This window comes from Sebastes fasciatus, chromosome 18 (assembly GCF_043250625.1).
Source record: "Sebastes fasciatus isolate fSebFas1 chromosome 18, fSebFas1.pri, whole genome shotgun sequence".
Classification (NCBI taxonomy): domain Eukaryota; kingdom Metazoa; phylum Chordata; class Actinopteri; order Perciformes; family Sebastidae; genus Sebastes; species Sebastes fasciatus.
Window position 1 is genome coordinate 13,796,063 of NC_133812.1, and position 23,646 is coordinate 13,819,708.

Below are 23,646 nucleotides of genomic sequence, written 5' to 3' on the forward strand. Positions count from 1 at the left end.
TGCCTAGTTTGACCGTTTGATCAGAGTTCGCGAGTGATTGACAGCTGCCTCCGTTGAATGAACAGCCAATAGGAACGCTCTCTCTCTGAAATTACCTGTGATGGCCAAAGTCTCCAGTCATGGGCTGGATTTTTTTAAAGCCTGAAAACAGAGCCATGAGGACATGCAGAAGTCTAGTTTTCTCTCAGAACACTATGCATATTACAATATGCTGAAAGGTCATTATGGAATTTTTGCCCAATGATGCCAAAAATATTCTGCATACTGCATGTTACTGAAATTGGTCACAGTTCCAAATAGGACCATCACTTGCAGTCAGCCATTTGGTGATTCCCACACTAAATTAATGAATCCATAACTGATGCAGGTATTTCCTTCCTTTTCATAAAATGAACAAACTGAGCAGGCCATTACAGTTTATTTTAGAAAAGAAAAACACCAAGCCACTTCAATACATTGACTTTTTAGCCAATTACTCCATAAGGAAACTTAAATATTTCATTCAACCATATCAATCTGAAAACAAAACACAAAATCCAACCAATAAGGTTTGTATTAGTGTTAGCATTAGATGCCAAGGACAAGTTGGCATACCAGTGAAATGGTGGTATTTTGACAGCTTTTAGTATACATTTCATGTACAAGTTATGTTTATATGTTTATGTCTGAATGGTAAAAAAAAAACCTTGGGTTGCATAAAGACTGTGTATCCTCTTGGTGCAACATGTGAACATGTTCCATTTTTCTTTTTTCTGTATGTATGTGCAGCCTGCAGTGTTGTGCTCGTTGGGGTGTGTTCAGAAAGCTCTGAAAAGCTGGTTTGGCATGTATCCCAGGTGGAGGAAGGAAGATTGGGCTTCTCTCTCGAGGTTCGCCAGCTCCTGGACCGTCGGCGCCAGAACATCCACGTGGCCCTTGTAGTTACTACCTAGACAAGCGCAACAGGATTGCAGGTCAAGCTCAACATAAAAGCAGCGAATGTAATGCGTTTTTTTTAGTTACCAGCCAATCTATGCAATAATTATAGATATTTTTTGCAGACAAAAATATGTACTGGAAGATTGGTTACTATAGAGTGCTCCAGGGATGATGTATTTTTGTAAGCCAACCAGGAAGTTAGCATCACCCTGGTTCCCTTGACAAATAGCCAATGGGATTTTTCCATGGGGTTTTGGATTATTGCAGAAAATAAGCTCTGTGGCAAACGAACGTTTATGATACTTACACGTTTTGTTCAGCAAGATAATCTCCACAAATGAACATCACACATTTATGATTTTTTAAGTGTAAAATGCAATCGCCAGAAGTAAAAAACTAACATTAGTGTACAAACAAACTACACCACGGTTGCATGAGCGCGAGTATACACAACTAGGCTGTAACTGCGGACAAGTCTCATTTAGCCACTTGTTAGCAACAGACTATTTTAAGACACATAAAGGCTTCAAAATTCACAAGTGGGGATATTTTCTGACGTATTTTATATCGTAGAACAAAATGTTAAAGCTTGTGTTAACCACAGACCTCATTTCAGGCATCTAACTAAAATCCCATTGACTTCCAGACGAAGGAACCGGTAGTGCTAAAATGACAACTCATCTCCGGGTTTTAGGACTCATTCCTGTAGCACTCTATTCATAAAGCAATGCTACCAGTGTGGCTAAAAATGTTTCATTATGCTTGTACACAGTCATAACACACATACCTCCCGTTGCCCTACGCTGGCCATAGGTGACCTTTCCATCGAAATCATCCAAAGGTACTTTGATGTCTGGCTCACACTGGGTGATGGTGCACTTTAGATGCTCCTCAATATCTGACAGGAGCTGTGGTTGAGAGGAAAAGGGAAATGAGAGTCCATGATGGGTAGTGCAGAATTATGTAAAATTGTGACAAGTCAAAAGTGTGTGCTTGAGCTTTCAGCGCTTCCAAAAATTAAGCACTGCTTACTATGAATGCATTATATCTCACATCAGACACAAACCCAAGGGTGCCGTTTCTGCCAGGATGACAAACGCATCCGTTTCCTATTGAATCACTTTAAAAGCCCTCCGTTGAATCGGTCGTATTTCAAATAGCACATTTGTACTCGCTGCCTCAGCTGGATCAAGTTTGTGTCTGCGTCTTTGTTCACCTCTTTCTCGTTGTACCAGATGGTGCAACCTCCCTCCTCCTTCAGTCGGGTGTTGTAGCAGCCTCGGCCTCGGTTCGCGCAAACATGGTACCACACCTGCACGTGTAGAAAAAAAATTTATTCAAGCTATTTTCAAAAACTATGCGTAATCAAAACTAGTTATCAGCGTATTTCTATAATCCTACCTTCTCCTTCTCCATAGCAACCAAGGAGATGGCCAGTCCCATTCTGCAAGTTAAAAGGAAATGAGATGATTTTAACTGTATGGGGCAGTAAGTCAATATTAGAAAGCTCCACTCTTTCAGTTGAATCATATTGTGAATGATTACATTTTAAGGGATGATATGTGAAAGTTTCAGTTTGCAATGAAGATGAATTTGACACGAGAATGTGATTTTACAAACAAAATCACATGGTAACATAAGAAAATAATAACTCTTCCTCAGCCGTAATGCAAAAACTGGGTTATTTTCAAGAATGCCGGTGCTTACCTCTCAGCTCTTCCAACTCTGCCGATACGATGGACGTAGTTCTGCTTCTCATCTGGCAGGGTGACGTTAATCACTGGAGGAAAAAGAGATGAAGAGAGTGGATTTGTGTGTACACAAAATGCAGCGACGTATTCTCTTGTAATGAACACTGTATATAATCAGCATTTGAAAAAGGCATATGGGAACCAAAATCAAATATATTTACCATAAGGAACTCCGTGGACGTCAATTCCTCTGGCGGCTACGTCTGTGCAGACCAAGAGCTTCACTTCTTTCCTCTGAGAACACAAGAGGATCTTCAAACATCGATATACTGAATATAATTCTGTAAAAGCGTATCAATAAGTTGTTGTTCTTTTACCTTGAAGCGCTCCAAGTTAGTTTTCCGCTCATTTGGCTTACGATCACCATGGAGACAGACGCAGGAAAGCTGGTGGCCTTTAGCGTCCGGACCTAAAGATAAGAGATCAATACTGAGGGGAGGAGGGGATTCTGATGCGATGGGATGTTTCTACTTTTTTAAAATGTCCAGCGATGGCTGACAAGTAAAATCTCAGTGGTACTAATGGCTCCTACCTCCTCCCTGCTGAATGAAGTACTGCTCCATGTTGTCACAGTCAATCTTGGTGCGACAGAAGACGATAGCCTGGTCCATCTTGTGCTCCTTGATGGCCCTCACGGCGTACTCGCCCTTCAGCATCTTGATGGCTTCTGACCACATTTCTAAAAATGCACACATTTGTTCTTAATAATGACTTTTTGTGCAAGGAAATGTTGTTTATGTGATGCACATTACATATATCCTTTATTTCACTAATTGCGTTTAAAATCTCCTTTTCAAGAGAGACCTGGCCAAGAGGGCAGGACAACATTGTTACAACAATAAACACAAACAATACGAGCAGACAAATACAACTGTCACACACTACAAGTGGATGAGCACAATATCCAGTTAATATGCAATACAAAAACAGTTATAGTCCATAAAACAGGTCAATTTTAAATCGATTTCAGTTAGAAATTTAAGAACAATCACACTGATTGAGAGTGCTATTTTCTCGATCCTTTACAATGGACTTAAATTCTCCCATAGTAATCAGCTCTGACAATTTCAGGTCCTTCTGTACATTGTTCCAGGAAGAAGACAACATATTTAAAAGTTTTTTTGGATGGTTCTGTTCAAACCTCTGGGACCAACATCTGTAGAATATTATGAGAATGCAGGCCATATTGATTTTTTTTTTTTTTACACATGTATGTACATTGATAGGAGATGCCCCTCAAACACTATATTTAAACAAATCAAACTAGTGGAGGGACAAAATGAAATGGTCAAAACTGTGCTGTCTATCTTCTCTTACCTGCAGAATTGGCTCCTGGTCTGGTGTTATCTTTGGCATGGACTTCATCAGTCTATCCAAAACAGATCAACAGAGAAAAAAACTCACTCAACATAAACTGAGAGAAATAACAAGCATACAAGCTTAAAAATGTGTTGAATCGTCCACAATGCTGACAGCAAAGCAAAATCCCTGCTGCATTTTCTCCCTCACTACCGCCGACTATGTCACCATGATGTGCGTCTTTGGGGCAACATTAGGGACTCACCCGGATGTGGTTCTTGCCGATGCGCTCCCAGAGCCGATCGTTCTTAGGATTGACGGGCACCACCACGTGGTGGACACTCTCGGGGACAGAGTCCTCCCCCTTCAGGTCAACCCAGGTGGGAAAGTGCATGATACGCTCAGACAGCTTCTTTACGTCAAACGAATGCAGCGTGGCCGAACAAACAATCACCTGGAAGAGAAGATAGCAACTGATGCACATGGACATAACTGACATAGTTCACTGGGACTCCTCCCATTTGACAACAATAACATAGTGTGTTGTTTTTATCTCAAGTGTTACCTGTAGTCTCTTGCCGTCCGATGTGACCTGAGGGATTTGGTTATGGATCCTGTTGATAAAGTCGGTATAGCCTGCGGACAGTAGGCCGTCCTGAGGGACGCAGAGAACACAGACAAATGATAAGTGACGTCAGGTATTGTTATGCTGTGTGAAACAACCATTAAAAAAAAATAGTATTTGTACTTTATAGGCTGTGAAAATTCAACACTTTTGATGTAACAGGAAATACTCTAGATGTGTTGTACATACACACTCATCCAGGACTAGGAAGCGGACTTGGGACAGACTGAGCTTCCCAGTGGATATGAGGTCGTCCAGTCTGCCGGGTGTTCCCACCACAATGTCAATCTAATTATAAGATGACACAGGCAAAAAAATATGTTTGTTAGAAAAACTTTTTCAAATCTGTGTTTAACAGTAAACTCAATTAAATGTTTGTTTGGAGGAGAGTACATGTCCCGTACCCCTTGTTCCAGAGCAGCCAGCTGGTCTTTGGCAGGCACACCACCAATCACCAGCAGGCTCCTGTGGCGACACATCAACAAATTACTGTACGGCATATGTCAACATTAAAAAATTAAGCACTTGCTCCATCTGCTGGTATAAAACAGGAATTATACATTAACTGGAAAATGCAGGCAAATCGCGGCATGCAATGACTTAAGTGTAATACTGGTTTTCAAAAGTACCTACACATGCATTTTCTGCACAATTCATGGTTTTAAAACATTCTTTCCAACCAATGTTGATACCAGCTCTGTATAGCCATACCTGAGTTTGGGGTTATCCACATATTTCCCACATTGCTTGACATTGTTGAGAGTTTGTTCAGCCAATTCTTTAGATGGCTCGAGGATCAGGGCTTTGGGCGCGTTGGATGATGCTTTTACCTGAGTCACTTTGGCACTACCTGCACAAACACAGAGCAAAGACGGCCTATTCAACGTCTTTAGGGGTGTAAAATCACACGTTTCATCACAATACGATATTATATTGTTTCTTTGGACAACGATACCATATTTGATGATATCACAAAGTCTTGCCAAGATATGATTTGGATTTGATTAAATGCAGGGGGCTGCCATCGATAGGAGACAATATCATATGTACATTTAACACAATCTGTTTCATTTATATCAGCTCACAAAAAGCAACTAAAATATGATTTGACAATTTTATTACTGAGCTCTGTAGGGAGGAGATGCGCTTGGACGGAAATGGTGACACAGACGTGCCGTGGGAATTTCAAAATAAAGGTGTATCTTAAAGATGATATGTATCGATGTTTTCACTTTGCATCAATGATAAAGGATCGTTGCTCATTGAATTGATATATCGATCCAGATCGATGGATCCTTACATCCCTATTTGTCTCTGTGGTGATGAATTCATGGGTGTATCAGCATGGTAAAAATGCAACTCTGGTAACTTGTTTTAGAAAAGCCATAGCAAAAGAAGGCTTTTATTGTGAAAAGAACTAATGCATTATGTCGTCCAAACATCAAATTATCCCTGGATGTCTATCTCACAATCACATTTGGTATATTTTTCTTGCTGCACCTGACATGAGGTTGCATCCACACACCTGTCTGAGAAGATTTGACTGCGTGGCCCTCTGGCGCCTGGTCCAAGGCAACAAACCCACTCTTAGGGGCATTTTTAAAGTCTTCTCCTCCAAAGTTGAACTTCAGCTCTGCATTCTGGCACACAGATAAGGAAAAGAGCAATTTGTATGGTGTAAATGTGGCACCCTGTTGGGATTGTTTTGAACCATTATTTTGATGTGATACCTTGAGCACACAGGAGGCAAAGAAGGGCTGATTCTTCACATGTTGAGGGATCTCAAAAGCCACACCCAGGTCATTACCTGGAATAAGGAAAACAGAGAGAAGGGGGCAACATGACAAACATGAGTAAATTTGCTATTTAACACCAAACCAGATGTCGTAAATACAGTAATAATGATATCTACTGAGACAGCACCATTTTTAGAGAAGGAAATCTGGCCCTTGTCTAGATCCAAGTAGCATCCAATAGTGTCATGCATGGTGTACTCCTGCAAAGAGGCAAGATAACAAAGGGAAAACATGTTTCAAAATAACCCTCACAGTTGTTAACATATCAAAATATTCATTAATTTATTAATTGTTACCTCTCCATAGCTGTCAAACTGCTTGTTGTTGGATTTCTTTCCAGTCCCACCAAAACCAAAACCATACTTGTCAGTTCCTGGAAAGAAATAAAGAGTTCAGGATTGAATCATTTCTTCTATTTAAATAGTTTATTTTAGTTGCTGTATGTTCTACAGCATGGAGATTGTGAAGCATAGAAGAGCATACCCAAGTCCAGGGCTGCCTGACTGGTGGACCAGCCAATGCGACACAGACCCTGGTCATGGCAGGTCACCTCATAGTAGTACTGCCCTGCGACACAGAGAAACATGGACAAGGACAGGTTGCAAAAAAAAAAATGATCCTTTCCTTGGAAATGCATGCATGTTGTATTGAAATCCTTCTTGTTTTAAAGTACTTGTGTGCATTACACACCTTTGGTGACCCCTTTTGTAGAGCGACAGCCATGCCACTCTTTAAACTCCCTGCTCTGGCAGCACATTCCATCTGGACCAATTGCTGTACAGGTAAAATATAAACAAAGAGTGACAATCAGGAGAGGTGACAAAGAACAAAGATGTGGCCTTACATGCTTCTTTTTCTCCTCTTACCAAAGGCTGCACTGCGGTCATAAGGATTCATCTGCCAGTTGTTGAAAACTGAGCCAAAACAAAGAAACAGAGTTAAAGATCTTCAGAGCATAAACCACTGATTTCATAATTGCTTGTATTATAATCAATTATGATGCTCAGTCTATTAGACCAGATAGCTCTGTACAATGTTATGAACACATTTTAGCTGTCATATTAAAACACACAGGCTGCAACCAAATGAGTCACTAATATCAAAGTGGTCTCACTAGCTCCTCCAGTCTTGATGGAGGCCCTGCCCATCTTGCCCTCCTGCTGATCCTTCAGTGTCTCGTACACAATCTGGATCACTGGCATACTGAAGGCCTGAGGATGACAAAGTATTACACTTGAGCTTTTTGTATATTACTTCTTGGTCTTGATGTTTAAATGCAAACTGCAGAGGTAAAGTTGTATTTAAAATAACTGAGTGGCTGTCATGTCATACTGGACCATAAATCACTGCACATTCTGTATTCTTCACTTGTATCACCATATCTGAATTACTGTGTAGAAGTTTGGGGTAACACTTATAAAAGCAACTTACAACCATTATGCATACTACAGAAGAGAGCAATCAGGATAGTAAATAATGTGGGATATAGGGAAAGCATGCCGAGTCACATGCATTGAAATTCATGGATTTGGTCAAATTTAAAACCGCAATAATTATGTTTAAAGCAAGACATAACTCACTTCCGGGCAATATTCAAAAAATGTTTTGTGACAGGGAGGGGGGTTATAATTTAAGAGGAAAATTTAATTTTAAAAAGCATTGTGTTCGTACAACAAAGAAGAGTATGTGTATTTCAGTCTGTGGGGTGGATTTGTGGAATGGGTTAGGTGATGGGTTGAAGGGGAGCACAAATATAAATCAATTTAAAAAGCTATACAAGAAAGATATTTTTGGGAGGTATATGGTTGAAGAAGAGTTGTGTTAAAGGTTGGTTATATACTTGTTAACTCCGGATGTATTTGTGGGTTGTAAATAAACGTGGGATGCTGTTCATATGTTCAACTTGGGATGTAAATAAATCTGGGATAGTTTTTATATTATATTATATTATCATTCTATGATATATGAGTTAATAGAGGAGAAGTGAGAAAGGGGTATAGGGAAATATAAGTTTTTCTTCTACCTACTCCTTTTCGGACACTATAACTCTTGTTTTGTTTGTTATTATTTTGTATCTGTTTTTATTTATTATATGTTCGAAATAAAGTCATTCATTCATGTACTTACTCCTGTTTTACCGCTACCAGTTTCTGCTGCCTAAAGAAAAAGAAGATGAGATGTAAAACTTGCAGAGCACAGATTTTGTGTCTGAGACAAACATAAACAAAAGAGGTAAACATACCATAAGTACATCTCCTCCACCGAGAATAAGGGGAATAGACTCTGCCTGGATGTCAGTCGGAAGCCTGAAATCCAATGATTGAAAACATAATTTCAGTGTCAACAGGTAACAACAATATGGACAGATGTATCACAACACAGGTGTGATTTAACAACACTGCAGAGCCAAGCAGCCCGGCCTCAGTGACTTACAGCCAGTCCAGCTCTTCCACAGCCTGCGCGATTTCAGCCATAACACCCATTTCTGTTGAACAAAAGACATATTTAATAATTCAATACGCTCATTTAGCTTTCACAAATCGTTTGGTGTTGAAGTAAAAACACGAATGCAACGTTAATATAATGAAATTGATAAACTCTTACCAGAAAACGCTGCCATGATTGCTGCTACGACTGCAGTTTAACCGGATGTATATATAACGTGTTCCGAATATTCGGCTCGGCGGAACTCGTAGCAGCCTTATGTCATTGGTTCCGGTTAGTGAACTAGTTCGTATAATACGCTAAAAAAATCGCAATACCTATCATATATTTCTATGTTATTATCATATCATAGCTAAGCAAAGTCAAGCCATTAAACATTTATCCTGAGCTACATTTTCCAAACGCGGTTCCCTAGTATATTGTGTCCGGTGCTGCTCGCCGTAGACGTCAGACAGCCCCAAAGTAAACATGGCTGAAGAAAGCCTGATGGAAGGAGAAGAGGAGAACATTTTATATGATTTACTTGTCATTACTGAATGGCCACCAGAGACGGACACTCAGGTTAGTCAGACTATCAGTTTTGCTCGTTTTCAGTGTGGTGTGTGGGTCTTTTATTAAACATTTATGTGTGAAAATGGCCCGAGAAAGTCAACTGTAATCAGGTGCAGCCGCTCAAAGCCACGTAGCATACACAAACTACCAGCTATAGCCTTCATGGTGTCATTTCACTTCGACATAGTGTTCATTTTTAATCATATTTACATGCAGTTAAGTCCTATGTATAAGGCAACATTCATATTTTGCTCCATTTAACTATTTGCCCATGTATAGCTTTTACACAACTGATGAGCTCACTTGTCACTTTCTATCATTTGCAGTTGCGAGGCAACAAGGAGCACAACACGTCACTTATTGCAAAAGCAGTGACAGGTAAGTTCTGTTGTTTTGTTGCTTTGTTGTGACCTGAAAGAGGGCACTTTACTTCAGCACCTGACTGTGACCACGACCTTTTTCCAGAAATGTCTTGTGTTCACTCTTAAAGGTCCCATATTATAAAAAAGTGAGATTTACATGTTTTTTTTTAATTATAAAGCAGGCTTAAGTCCTATATAAATACTGTGAAAGTATCGAAACGCTCAATCCACAGGGAAATACACACAGCCCCGTATTCAGAAACTCTGCATTCGAAACAAGCTGTCAGGATTTCTGTACATTTGTGATGTCACAAATGTACAATATTTAGACCCTTTACACAGATTTAAACATAAACATTCTAAATGTGTCCCAGTTTATTTCCTGGTTGCAGTGGATGTGAATGACATCAACTGACAGGAAGTACACATGGACCCAAGCTGTTGCCTAGCAACGCAATTCCGTCGGAATGTGCCAAAACGGAGGGTTTCAGACAGGAGGGTAAATACAGGCATATTCAGGCCAACAGTATGAGGAAAATAAAGTTTTTTTTTTTACATTACAGCATGTAAACATGTTCTAGAAGAAACACAAAATAGTAGTAGTAAAAAGTATGATCCTGAAAATGAGCACAAAATGGGACCTTTAAATCCAGCAATCCATATACCCACAATGCAACACTTAAACCTTTATATATATATATATGACCTGGTGGAGTTTGCTACAGTGTAGGGTTGATAACAAGCATTGTTGGCAAGCAAGCAAGTAGGCCAGTAATTATGTTGGAGTTACTGTAGTTATTCTGTATGTGTTTGAAATACTACTACCCAATCTGAAATTAAGAAGATAAGATAAGGGATAAGATATTCCTTTATTAGTCCCACAGTGGGGAAATCTGCAGTGTACAGCAGCAAAGGGGATAGTGCAAAGAACAAGATGCATCAGCTAACACAGTAAAAAAGAGCTAAACAAAGTGTAACAAAATATAAACCATTTAAATAGAAGGAAGTATAAAAATAGGAGCAGTATATACAGTATTGACAATAAACAGACTATTAACAAAATTGCACAAGTGGAAAATGATATTGCACAGTGAGTATGAATTACACCTGAGTAGTAATAATGATAATGATATTGCACAGTCATTATACAGTATAGTGCAGTTATTGTCAGTTTTTGGTGTGTAAGTGGTCTACTGGGAGCAGTGCTGGTTGTGGAGTCTGACAGCTGCAGGAAGGAAGGACCTGCGATAGAGCTCCTTCACACACTTTGGGTGGAGCAGCCTGTCGCTGAAGGAGCTCTCCAGTGCTGAGATGGTGTCCTGCATGGGGTGGGAGTCATTCAAGAAAGGATGCAGACTTATAAGCATCCAATCACAGACTGCTCAGTATGCAAGATATCTAATTGTGTCATACATAATATATCAGATATGCAAGTTTGCTTGGTCTAGATTATGTTGGCATGACTGTTATAACCAAGAAAACAGATGTTCCCCAAATCCTACAGTAGGAGGTGCCACAATCATTGATGACCATGATCATTGGTCCTGGAAGGTGCTATAGTTTTGTATAGTTAGACGTCCTTTGCCTTGATTAAAGATAAAAAAGACTGATTTTCGGGTCCTATATGTCCTTGACTGCAGTTTTTGATTGTGATTAAGGATGTGACAAGAGACGGCCTATATGATGAATAAAATATGTCATTATCGCATCCTCATGTGATAGTTCCATTGTTATGCTTACTAACTGTGATATATTTCTTACAGGGCCATTCCGCTTAATCTTGCACTACTTGTGGTACAGGTAAGTTCATTATTATTATTATGCTGGCAGGTACACATGACTTGATTTCGCCAGTGTAAAGGACCCACATGACACATGCAGCTGTGATTCATGGTGCTTATTAGTAGTATGGTTTTTAGAACAGAGGTGTGTGGCTTACATGTTTGACTCCATCACAATACAAGCACAGTTATTACTTTTAAGGTCTGTAAGAAAGCTTATATGTAATTCAGCTCCCCCGTGAATGCAGAAGTGGGAATGCATTTTTCAGGCACTGACTAAGGAAATCCTATTTAAGGCCCAGTACTAATGTGCTACAAAAGAACTTATAAAATGTACACAGTAAGAACTTCAGAATGCTTCTGTCTTGGTGACATTTGTTTATGGTTGTAAAAATCAGTCTGTCTTAATGCTGGATAATGGATATAGTGCTGTGTCATGATAGCAGCACTAACACTGAGCTAAGAAATAGAGCAAGCACTTTTACTTTGTATAAATTATCAGATGTAACCTTGTTCAATTCAATTAGAGCCATATTTGCTAGTTCAATCATTTGATAATAATGAGCCTGGATGCTTTTAGATTTAACCTGGAATTCAAATATTTATAAATTACAACAGACAACTCTAACCTGTTCCCTTAATGCAAATCCTTTACTTTATTTTGCCACATGCTTGCACAAGCTATAATTGAGGAAACATGACAATACAAGCTAAAACAATCCTGGAAATGTCTGTGCGTGGGGCGTCACAGTTTCAGCATGTTATACTGTATGAAATATGTCATTATTCTGTATGAGGGAATTGAATAATCAGGTTTTAGCTTATATTTGGGTGTCTTGAATTCTTCCCTGACTCAGATTAAAAGGAAAGTTTATATGTATATATTTGCAACAGACGTGATGGGACAACACTTTGACATGGACCCTACCAGGCTTAGTTGACCTGTACTTCCTGAAATCTACTGCAGAAAAGTATCATAGGCACAATCCTGTATTTAAGATGTATATTTGTTTCACCCTGCTCTTACTGCACAGTATCTGTTGGAACCTGTTAACAGATGGCTCGATGAGGCCTGCAGTTGATTTTGTAATGCTGTAGCACCAAGGCCTGCTTATCCTCTCAGCAGGTGGTTCGCTAGCTCCATCAATAACCTCGTTAAATATTTAAGAACTCCTCTAGCCAGGCTCGTATCTTAGCTCTCCTTCTCTTTTTGTGGATGAGAACGGATCAGGGATTTTATTAGAAATTACAGAGTAGCCAGACTCCCCTCCACATGCTGGGACATTTTCATTTTCAAAAGAAGCTTCTGGCCAATTTTACAGTAGCCCCAAAACAGAATAATACAATACAAAAATACTATGATAATGAAGTTTTAAAAGCATATTTTGATGATCAAATCGACAATCGGACAACAAAAAATCAAAACACCAGATGGCAGTTTGCAAACTCTCCACTACTTGGACACTGGGAAAAGGCAGTTTGCTGTACTGATGAACTTGTCTGTGGAAATGATTCCTCAAACCTAAAATGCAATCTTCAGATCCACATTTATTTGACAGTTCATTAATTGTACATTAAATAATCACCAAATTAAATAGATAAGTATTTATTTATATAATTTTAATTTAATGTAATTTAATTATACATTTGATTAAATATGCTTTATTTTTTAATTGAATTTAATTTCAAATTGATTTAAATTAAATATAATGTAGTTTTAATGTAATTCGGTCTTTAATTAAAACAATCTTTTATTTAATTTAACTTTTTAAAATTTGATTTAATTCAATAAAATTTGTTATTCAACTTAATTTAATATCATTTAAATAATTCCTTTTTATTGATTTTTAAAATATTTAACTTAATATACATGAATAACAATTTTCATTCAACTTAATTTGAATTTAATTTAATTAAATTTTTCATTATTTAATCTAATCCTCCTGTTCACTCTCATGTGTTGATGAATATTTCATTTCACATTCACTGTCATAAACTGGTCACCTGTCAACCAATCCCTGCAGACATAGTGAATAAGCATGATGTCATCTATAGCAACAAGATCAACCCCGCTGCTTCTTTTATCTCTGGATAAGATCTCTCAGTCCTTCAGTTAAAGTTGCTCTCAGCAGCTTTGCGTAAAGTTTTTAAGAGGAAACTCTTTGCTGGGAACTTTTAGCCTCATTTAGAGGAACTCCTAGTAAGTTAAGACACTCAGTGAACACTGTTTAGCACTTATTAATGTGCTCATTTTCTCACTGATATGTTTGTTTGATTCTGTAAACCTCAGCCCCTCCAGCTCATCGCTACCTCTTGGTCTTGTCCGCCTGTCCAACAAGCAGATCAACTGGCAGCTGGTGCTTGCAAGGTGCAACACTCACACACACACACACACACACACACACACACACACACACACACACACACACACACACACACACTCTTCTCTCTCTCTTTCTCTCTCTGACATACACTAAGCCTTCCTCTCCCATTTGCGTACCCCCTCAACCAATCATTTAATTGTACTCATTACAGCGGACAAACCAAGTAGAAAGGCTGTTTTTAATTGGCTATCGATCCCACCATGTAAGACGGTGTTAAGCGCGGTCAAATGATGCTGCGGATGTCCATTAGTTTGATGTGCTTGATCCTTCCATTTTGTTTCTGTCTGCCCTTAAATCTTTCTCCCTCATTTAATTCCCTCGGAAACCATCTTTGCTCCGTTCAATGCTCCCGATTATTATTGTTTCTCCTCTCTTTAAGCCATCCTACGCGGGGCTCTTATTCCAGTCTTTATCTCCCATCCAAACTGCCCCGCTAGACACACACACTCTTATCTTCCCTAATCACCCTCGATGGTCTTCATTTCATCCCCCACTTTTTAACATATCGGTCACAATGACATTCGTTCACTTCCCTCTGCTCCTCTTCTCATTTCTTTCTTTTTCGCTTGTTAATTCCTGACCGTTCTCTTGTTCTCTCCACAGTAATGGCAAACTGTTGGCGGTGGTTCAGGACCAGTGTGTGGAGATTAGGTAATTATTGAACTCTTTCCCGCTGTTTGAGGCACTCTGCCTGTGTGCTCCGAGTGATAGAGAGCCCTGTTAATTAATGGGGGTGCTTTATCACATCTATCTTAAAAAGAGCAGCTTGTATCTAAAGAATGACATTTTTTTTCCCAAGCATCAATATAAATCGGAAACAATACAATTAGTCATAGTAAAAAAAAATGTTTGATTCAATTTAGTGAACCTTTTGTGGCACTTCAGGCAACATCAAATAAATGAACGCTAACAAATTGAAAATACCAGTGCTGCCTGAATGTTTTCATTTGTTTGTGTGTGTGTGTGTGTGAGGGATAGAGAAAGAGACCAAAGCATGCATACACATGAGTGTGTTTGTGCTCATTTTGAGTGGTTGTAATTATTTTCAGACACAAATCCAATTTCCCCTCTTGCGCAGAGAAAATGTGCTCACTCAGCAATGGGCTCTATTGACACAATGTAATGCTTTAAATGGAGCAAAATTGAAATGAAAATCAATAGCAATGAAGCAGGTGTACAAATATTTCTCTCTCTCTCTCTCCAGAGGCTAACAAGAGGCAAGTTCAGCTGGCTCAAAAGACTTGTTTTCCTCTTGACCCTCTGTATAATTGGAAGTCGTTTTCATGCACATCCTGTACCAATATGTAAAAGTACGTCGCTGTTATTATTCACTGCACTCCGAAATTGTGTCACGGTTGACCTGCTGTAATCGAGAGCAATCGAGTGCCAGCTTGATATTGTGTTTTTTTCTCCGGCGTGCTTTGTCCGCACCGTTGTTGTTTAATCACAGAGTGTTTTATAACCTCGCTTTATGGCATTTGTTGGTGTGAGTGGGTGTTAAGGCAGCTCAAGGCCTTATCCATTGAGCTCTGTTTAAGAGTCTGTCTGCTGCCTACTGTCAAGCTTCTGTCTGCTTGATCCATTAAGCCACTTCAGTTGGCAGGCGATTATAACCTACCTTATACCCGGTCATTTAAGGTTAAGAGTGTGACTAGTCGCGCCCTAGGGTGCCGTGTAATGCCACTGCTTTTTTCCCCTCACTTTTCCTGTGTTTGCTCCTCAGGTCTGTGAGAGACGACTTTGGCTCAGTCATTGGGAAGTGCCAGGGTAAGATCCTCTCTCGCCTGTTTTAACCTGCAATCTTCATTCTCAGTATCTGTAGTTGCATATGTGTGTTTGTACACATCTACGTTGAGTTTGTTTCGAAGGAAAATATCGACCACAGCAGCTGATTGAAATGTGTGAGTGAGAGGAACACAGATAATCAGCCTCATCCCCGACACTGCCACTCATTAAACGCAGCCTCGTAGTGGCTGATAAAAATAAATCTCCTCCATTGTTTGATTAGCTATTAAAATGACCCGCTGCGTTGGTTTTAATCACTCTAAACACGGAGAGGCCCAAACTTTCTGCAAGTTGAGAAGTTTTAACCCTCACCCTTACAACCTATTTAACATACAAGGACCACAATACATTGGTCTTTTAAAAAAGAAACAGAAACAGAAAACAATTATATGAAGTCATGGGGAACAAAGTGATTGTCATGAAAAATTGTAATAATAGAATAAAGCACCTGTGAGATATAACAAAGAGGTATACCTTTGGGGTCTGGGTGGCACCAGTTGGTAGGATGAGGTTTGCATGATACAGCAAAAAAAAAGTGAAATACACTTACCGTAGATGTTTGACATCTTTCTTATAGTTGTATTTTTTTTTTTAACTTAAAGCTGCACAAATCAAACATGTTATATCAGCAATAGGTGAAATCACCTTGGGTAACATAAAAGATGTTGTTTGTGGTGATCAACCCACAAAGAATTACCACTCAACACAGTTACCCTCAGCACTGCGGGGGCATTTAAGTGTCTTTCAGCTCATTGTTTTGGTTTAAAGGCCCACAACTTTATTGTTTGGTTCACTCTCACAGCTCTGATCAACCCTGTTTCCAGCAGCAGCGTAAGGCAGTTTGTTTTCAGCGAAAAGCTTAGCTAAACCCAACTGTACGCTACCTGTCCAGCACCAAACACTACACAGCCAACGTTAGCAAGTAGCCGAACACAGCTGCTTAAAAGCCAGATATTTCTCACAGGACGTTGGTGGAGACTAAAACAGAGCTCAAAGGAGCATGGATATAGAAACATGACTCCAAATCAATGCTGAAGTTGCTCTGTACCTGCTGGATGTGTAAATGTTAGCTAAAAAGTTCACCATAACAACTTTTATAAGGTGATAATATGCCAATGTTGTGTTTACAGCTTGTTGTGCTGCCCCCACAGGTCTGCAACAGCTGCGCCACTTTAGAGCCACTCTGTGTAGAATTTATGCATTTCTGACTTTTGACACCCCGTAGTGGTAGCAACCAAAAAAGACACTTTGGCAGACAGCAATGCGCACCAATGTCTCCCCCCCCCCCACAAGTCCAACCAGAGGACACTAAATGAATTGGCTGAAAGCAACAACTAGACTGCAGCAACGTTCACCATGGATTGTTTCATATGTCTACAATAGAAAACAAAAGCCATCAGTCATTTGAGAGAAGCTATTATCACAAAGAAGTCAACATAATAGTGGATCACTTCAAAGAAAATAATAATTCTTTCTGAATTTCAGTTTTTTATTCACATCTTCTGCACATACACTCGCTCACACACACACATACACACACACTGCTCCAAATGCGTCACAAAAACAAAGCAGGATCACAGCAAAAAGCCCAGAATTACACTTGTGTGTGGGTTTTGTTCATATTTTCTACACTTCTCACCTTCTCCCCTCCTCTTTTCTTTCATTTTTTTCCCTCATTTTCGTCATCTTTCCCGCCCCTCCTCTGTCTGTCTCTCTCTCTCTCTCTCTCACACACTATGTTTGTTCTGCTCCGGCTAGCCGTCATTGTGGGCCGTTGTTCTAATGGCTCATAGTGTGGATAACAGTAGCCCCTGGGCCTGTGTAAACCCCGGCCTCCCTCCTCTCCTCTCCTCTCCTCTCTTTCATTCCATTTCATCTCTCCTTTTCATTTTACTTTTACTTCATTTCATTTCACGGAGATTTGTCCTAATGGATTTTGCTGTGATCCTGCCTTTTAATGCCGTTTGCTTTTAATGGAGAAGCGTGCATGTGTGCCTCTTTACTGCGTTTCTTGGTACGCATCCCCCGTGCGCGAACGCGTTCGATGCGTCCACACCTGTGTATCACTCACTTTCTCTCCCTCCCTCCCTCCCTCCCGCCCTCCCTCCCTCCCTGTCTGCTCCTGTTACGCTGGAGTCGTCTCCCACCCCCGTACATAATTCATAAGTGTTGAGCTCTGATAAATGCATCCGTGAGGCTTTAGATAGAAGGCTCCTATTGGGTCGTTGGGCATAATTCTCCCCAACTTCCGCCCCCGCACTAGAGGAGAAAAAAAACAAAAAACAAGACAGTAGCATCCAATTTTCCAGCCCCCCAAAAAAGCCATCTATGTGGAAATGGAGCCCTCTCAGCCATAGAACAACATACTGTATACAATTCATAATGGGAGCGAGATAGGAGGAGAGGCAGCGTCAGAGCCAAATAGGAAAAAAAAAGATTGAAATAGGAAGCAAAAGAGCGAAAGAGGAGAGCAGAGGAGACGCTCGGCACCTATGGCTCTCATAATGGCTCCGCGTTCTCCTCTGCTCCTCCTCAGCCGAGAGTCTCAGAGGTGTGTTGTTAAATCGCCTACTTCCTGAGGTGCCCTCTGATACTTAGGCCTTAAAATTTGGGGAGCTATTATTTCTCTCAGTGGGTGCCGGATTCATTGTTTCCTGCCTCCTCTCTCTCTCTCTCCCCTCTCCATGTCTGTCTCGCCTCCCACTTCTCCCCTTTGTTCTTCATTTAAAATTCTAGTCATACAATATCCGACGCCTCCATTCGTTTGCTGTATTGCCCACCAGGGGTTGCAGCAGCGTTCCTCAGCCAAGAAATTCAATACAATAAACGCCAATAGCGCCGTTATGTGATATCAACAAAAACATAACTTCCTTTTCATAACTTTATTGCTTAGCAGACACGGCACCCGTGGTGGCATATTATGTTTCACACTGTTCTCCAATGCAGAAATGTGTGCTGAAGGTTGCATCTACAGTAGTAAATATTCTGCTTGGCTTTTTCTTGTACCCAAAGCACACAGATTGTGCACATGTTTGTACAAGAAAAAATCCAATTTCCCTCATACTGTTTTAATGTGTCGTAAGGTAATCAGGTATTCAAAACAGACCTGGGATCTGCCAGCTCTTCCATCAGAGTATGACAGCGAAGCCTTGAGAAAGTGCCAGCAGGCAGGGATGTGCTTTATCATAGCGATATGGTTACACTCCCAGCACTGCTGAGCCAGCAGATTGGTAAAACAGTAGCCTATACTTCAATAAAAGCTGGATTTATGATCTTCCCTCTCTGTCCACCTTTCTCCCCCCCTTCTCATCGCGAGCGCGGAAATGTGCACGCGTGCGTCTTTTGAGAGACAATTATTGAGATGTATTACTCCAGCTATCCTTCACAGATGAATTGGATAGGTCCTTAGACACACTGTGTTGATGAATGGCATTAGCTTTATCCTTCTTCTCCCATCTGTATTCATCATCGGGCACACCGCAGAACACCAGGGATTATCCGCAGAGAGTTTTCTCATCTGGCTCAATAAGAAGCTCCCTGAAATCTCTTTCTCTGTTTGTATGAACTTTCTTGTTTGTTTTTTTCATCTTTGCCGCAGTGCCAAAGGACCCAAACCCCCAATGGCGAAGGGTGGCGTGGAGCCACGACTGCACCCTGCTGGGCTACGCCGACAGCACTGGCACCGTGCGCCTCTTCGACCTCATGGGAAGCGAGCTCTTCGTCATCGCGCCGGTAAACCGTGCCAGTCCCCTCCTCTTTGACGTCATCAAACTCAAACAAATCCCCCCTTCAAGCTATCTCTGTGTTTTGTTTTTTTCTTGTGCATGCATTGACGCTAATCACAAGTGATCAGGCGTAGCATATGGAAACTCAGCGTTCACTTGGCATTAGGGTGACCAGATCCCAACAAACCAAATGTGGGACAAAGAGTGTGTTTGTGTGGGACAATATGGGACACGGTACCAAGGCTGAGGGGTAGTCTACAATTTTAATATGTCTATAACATTTCTATTCTGCTCTTTATCTTGTGATATCTCTACGCTTTGGCAGAATGCATCTATAGATCGGCACATCTCCTTTTGAGCCGCACGTTTCTGTGTCGCTGTTTCGCTTCATGTCATGTTCCCCCCCCCCATGTGAAATTGAAAAATAACTAGCAAACTTCACAAAAAACTCTGAGAATCGCCTTCCACCGGCTTATGAATACTTATAAGTAGTTTCAAAGTCTTTGTTGCAGCTGCTCTTACTTTTCTTTGTGGTAGTTTTCATCATATTCCGCCTAAACCTTGTGACTTTGCGGCGACTCGCAATTTCAAAAAAAAAAAAAAGCATCTGTCCTGCAGCGGTTTAGCTTTTGAAAACTAGAGCCAATGAAAATGTGGGACATGTCTCAGTATTATTTGGGACGTGGGACAAGGCATAAAAATGCTGTGCCTCGTAAAGAGGGACACCTGGTCACCCTACTTGGCATTAAATCATCAGATTATAAATTGGATAAATGCAGCTTCTTATCCTAACTAAATGCCAGTATGCTAAAGCAGATTTAGGCTGTATGTGTAACTTTACAGTGACACAGTTACGAGGATTCAGACATCCATAATCTTGGCTCCAGAGAGCGGTTGGGCCATGTTCTGTTCTTTCAGCGGAGCAAACATTTACTGGGCACTTTGAGCTGCCTGTCACCTTTTTTGAAGAAAACGTCTCCCTGTCAGACACCCTCTCTGCTCTCTTTGTCTGTCAAGCCTTCTTTCTTCATTCATTGTCTGATGCTTTTTTCTCATCTCTCTTTCTTCTCCCCAGTTTGCTCACAGTGTCCCACTCTTTCCTTCTCCCATCTCCATCTCCATCTCCATCACCTCCCCTCTTTAATTTTTCACACAAGTGCTGCTCCCTAGATCCCCCTCTCCTTCCCTCCTCTGGCATCTCTCTCATCCTCGCATGTCTCAGCAGCTCTCCTCCTCGCGCTGCCATTTCAAGTCTGTCGTTCCCCCCCCCTCACTTTAATGCCCTCTGTGCACTACATGTTATCATTCCTCCATTTCTATCCATCACTCCTTGCGTTGCTCCATCCGCCCTGTCAGAGACGATGAGCGCAGACACTCGTCCTTCTCCCCAGCCATCTCTCCAAGCCGGTGATCTTGATTCCTTTAGTGCAACTCTTACTTTGTTATACAGTATGTGTGTCTGCACACTTACGCCAGCACACCCCCCCGCTCTGCTCTGCTGTGCTGTTTCTCTTGTTTGTCACTGTTAAGTGCACACACCGGTGACTTGCTGCTATTTCTGGAGGAGAGGATAAAAAAAAAATTTGACAGAAAATGTATGAAATTTTTTTAAAATTTGCTTCCCTACCTCCCCCATCTCTCTTTCACTTTCTCTTATCTTTTGTTCCCTGCCTTCCCTGTCCCATCAGTTTCTTTCTTAATGTTTTTTTTTCCTGGCTATTTTATGTTCTTTAACAATTGCCGCTTGATGTGATGTGTCTTTGTTGTTTGTCCTTGTAAAAACTCGGTGGGGGCACAAACTGATAGATAATCATACACACCTCCTTTTGATTTCCTCTACCATTTACATCAGTCACTTTCACACCACCGCTAACTCTTCTTCTTCATGTCTCTGTCTTGTACCAGGCGGTGAGTTTTCCCGGGGATTTCAGTTGTGCAGTGGCGGGCCTGATCTTCCTGGAGTACACAGGCAGCGCCCAGTGGATGGCCGAGCTGCTCGTTATCACGTACGGCGGCGGGCTCAAGAGTTACCTAGTCAGGTGAGAAGCAAAGCTGCCTCACTAATACACCTGAGCTGTCAAAGCACCTTGTTATTAGTCACACTGTCTTAACTAGAATGAATGACCTACTGTGGTTCTCATGTCCAGCATTATTTCAGATTAAAACAAAGGTGTTACTTGGTGACATCACCATGTTACAGAAGAAAAGGCGGGGCTTCAATCAAGGCTTTTCAGGCAGTTCAGGAGCAGTGTTTCTATGGGGGAGAGTAACTCACTTTGGCTTGGACTTTGGGCTTTGTAACTTTTCAGACCTTTTACATGCACAAAAATGATATAACACACTAAAGGAAAGGGAAAAAGCATAAAAGGTCCTCTTTAAACATTTCAACTGCAAAGTTTCAGCAGTGAGCACACGTATATTGATCCCTTTCTAGCTGCCCTCTTTCTGGAGATTTTCTAGCTGCTTTATTATCATCTGATTTAAATGCATGTACTGTATACCCTAACCTTTATAGGACATTGCACCCTATTTGTAGTAAAATTTGATGCTGCATGCTTGTCTATATGGAAACGATAGGGGGAGTGACACCTCTCTTTGCATACCAATTCCCCTACTTGCCAATCCATATGCACATTTTGAATATTTGATTAATGACATCTGACCCAGGAACAGTCTGCGTATGCGCTTTCCTGCTTTCACGGCCGCCCCGACACCTTCCCCTTTTAATTCAGCGTTATTTAATATGGCATTATTTCAGAGATTTCCCATTTCACTCTGTATGATTGCTGCTGTCACAGCGAGCCTCGTTGCGCTGACACTCCAAGACACGGGATGAGATTGTGCATGTGCGCTGAATCTCGATCAGACGACATCCTGCACATGACTTCCCCTTCAGTACTGTGTGCACAGCGATGTTTGCAGAGAACGGAGGAAAATGTTGATTTACACTTCTATTACAGGCAGATAAATGGCGTAAGCTGCCTTTGAAGCCATCCGGGTGAGGGTGCGTGTGCGTGTGCGTGTGTGCGTGTGCCTGTGTGTGTGTGTGTGTGTGTGTGTGTGTGTGTGTGTGTGTGTGTGTGTGTGAGAGGAAGTAATTAAGATGTGGGAGACATTTGCTCCAGATTCCCTCTGAAAGTGCTGGCTTGTTTTTAAAGGTTCATTTTCAGAATGGATCTCATACTCACTCCTCCTCTTCATATGACTGCATTCCAATATTGTCGCTCAAACACTTTGAATTAGACTTTCAGAATTATAGCTGAGCCTTGACAGTAAGTCATCTCTCTGCCTTACTCTCTCTCTCTTCTTCTGTGCCAGCACTTATGTATGTATGTGTGTGTGTGTGGTCACATACATATGTACCATGTTACAGGGATGTGGGGGGTTGAAGCTTAAGGATTACCTTGGCTTAACTCATCTGCATTAACTTGAGAAGGAAAAACTTCCACAGAAATCCGATGTAAGAAAGGATAAAACAAAAAATCTTTATCCCGCGGTTTTGTAGTATCTTCTTACAGGAGTATTCAAAGTTAGGTTCTCCTAATCAGCAAACTGTGCCACGGCAAGAAAACCGTGTGGCTCGCTAGTTAACTTGAGCCTCAACTGAATAAAATCACGCCTTTTACCTCAATGAGCACAAGGCACCTATTTCTCTTAAAGCGAGAGTAACCTACATACAGTTCTAACAGAAAGCTTATACTGTGTTGCCTTTTACAAAGTACCACATAAAGGACATCAAGATGGATTAAATCAAATGATCATTAGATGACTATTAACTTTTTAGCATTTTAATCACTATTAATTAACTTATTCAATGAAATCACTTATTAATCTTAACTTGTGAAATACAGACTGTGCTTGTTTATTGAATTAAAACATGTATACGAAACTTGGCTCACACAAGGGGTAACGATTACATTTATTGCACTATATTGCGATACTGTAAGCAAGGCGATATATTGCAATTTTTTAAATCTAATTTTAGGAAAACTGTCATAGCATAGTTTTTGTGCCCCAAACGGCATGTGATTATCATAAAGTGGGCATGTCTGTAAAGGGGAGACTCGTGGGTACCCATAGAACCCATTTTTATTCACATATCTTGAGGTCAGAGGTCAAGGGACCCTTGTGAAAATTGCCATGCCAGTTTTTCCTCGCCAAAATTTAGCATAACATTGGAGCATTATTTAGCCTCCTTAGCAACAAGCTTATATGATATGGTT

General features: G+C 40.7%; 2 protein-coding genes across 2 annotated transcripts in view; one reads left to right on the forward strand and one right to left on the reverse strand.

Moving 5' to 3' along the window:
* Positions 1–403: 403 nt before the first annotated feature.
* ddx1 (DEAD (Asp-Glu-Ala-Asp) box helicase 1) lies at positions 404–9,101 on the reverse strand. Its single transcript, XM_074616264.1, has 26 exons — positions 8,994–9,101; positions 8,823–8,874; positions 8,632–8,695; positions 8,517–8,546; positions 7,504–7,600; positions 7,256–7,303; positions 7,080–7,163; positions 6,873–6,956; positions 6,686–6,762; positions 6,517–6,589; positions 6,324–6,400; positions 6,119–6,233; positions 5,305–5,443; positions 4,998–5,058; positions 4,783–4,881; positions 4,534–4,623; positions 4,234–4,422; positions 3,987–4,038; positions 3,202–3,348; positions 2,987–3,078; positions 2,831–2,903; positions 2,626–2,698; positions 2,320–2,362; positions 2,135–2,230; positions 1,706–1,826; positions 404–928 (listed from the first exon to the last, which is right to left on the reverse strand). Exons 1-26 carry the CDS (start codon positions 9,007–9,009, stop codon positions 798–800), a joined length of 2,223 nt encoding a protein of 740 aa, XP_074472365.1. The 5' UTR covers positions 9,010–9,101; the 3' UTR covers positions 404–797.
* Positions 9,102–9,209: 108 nt separating this feature from the next.
* nbas (NBAS subunit of NRZ tethering complex) overlaps positions 9,210–23,646 on the forward strand; it is a 186,826-nt gene continuing 172,389 nt past the window's right edge. The window contains exons 1-8 of the mRNA XM_074616263.1: positions 9,210–9,395; positions 9,713–9,764; positions 11,512–11,548; positions 13,820–13,897; positions 14,517–14,564; positions 15,637–15,680; positions 19,297–19,430; positions 21,329–21,462. Of these exons, the coding sequence (XP_074472364.1) occupies positions 9,303–9,395; positions 9,713–9,764; positions 11,512–11,548; positions 13,820–13,897; positions 14,517–14,564; positions 15,637–15,680; positions 19,297–19,430; positions 21,329–21,462 (620 nt within the window). The 5' untranslated portion in view covers positions 9,210–9,302. The remainder of the gene's footprint in view (positions 9,396–9,712; positions 9,765–11,511; positions 11,549–13,819; positions 13,898–14,516; positions 14,565–15,636; positions 15,681–19,296; positions 19,431–21,328; positions 21,463–23,646) is intronic.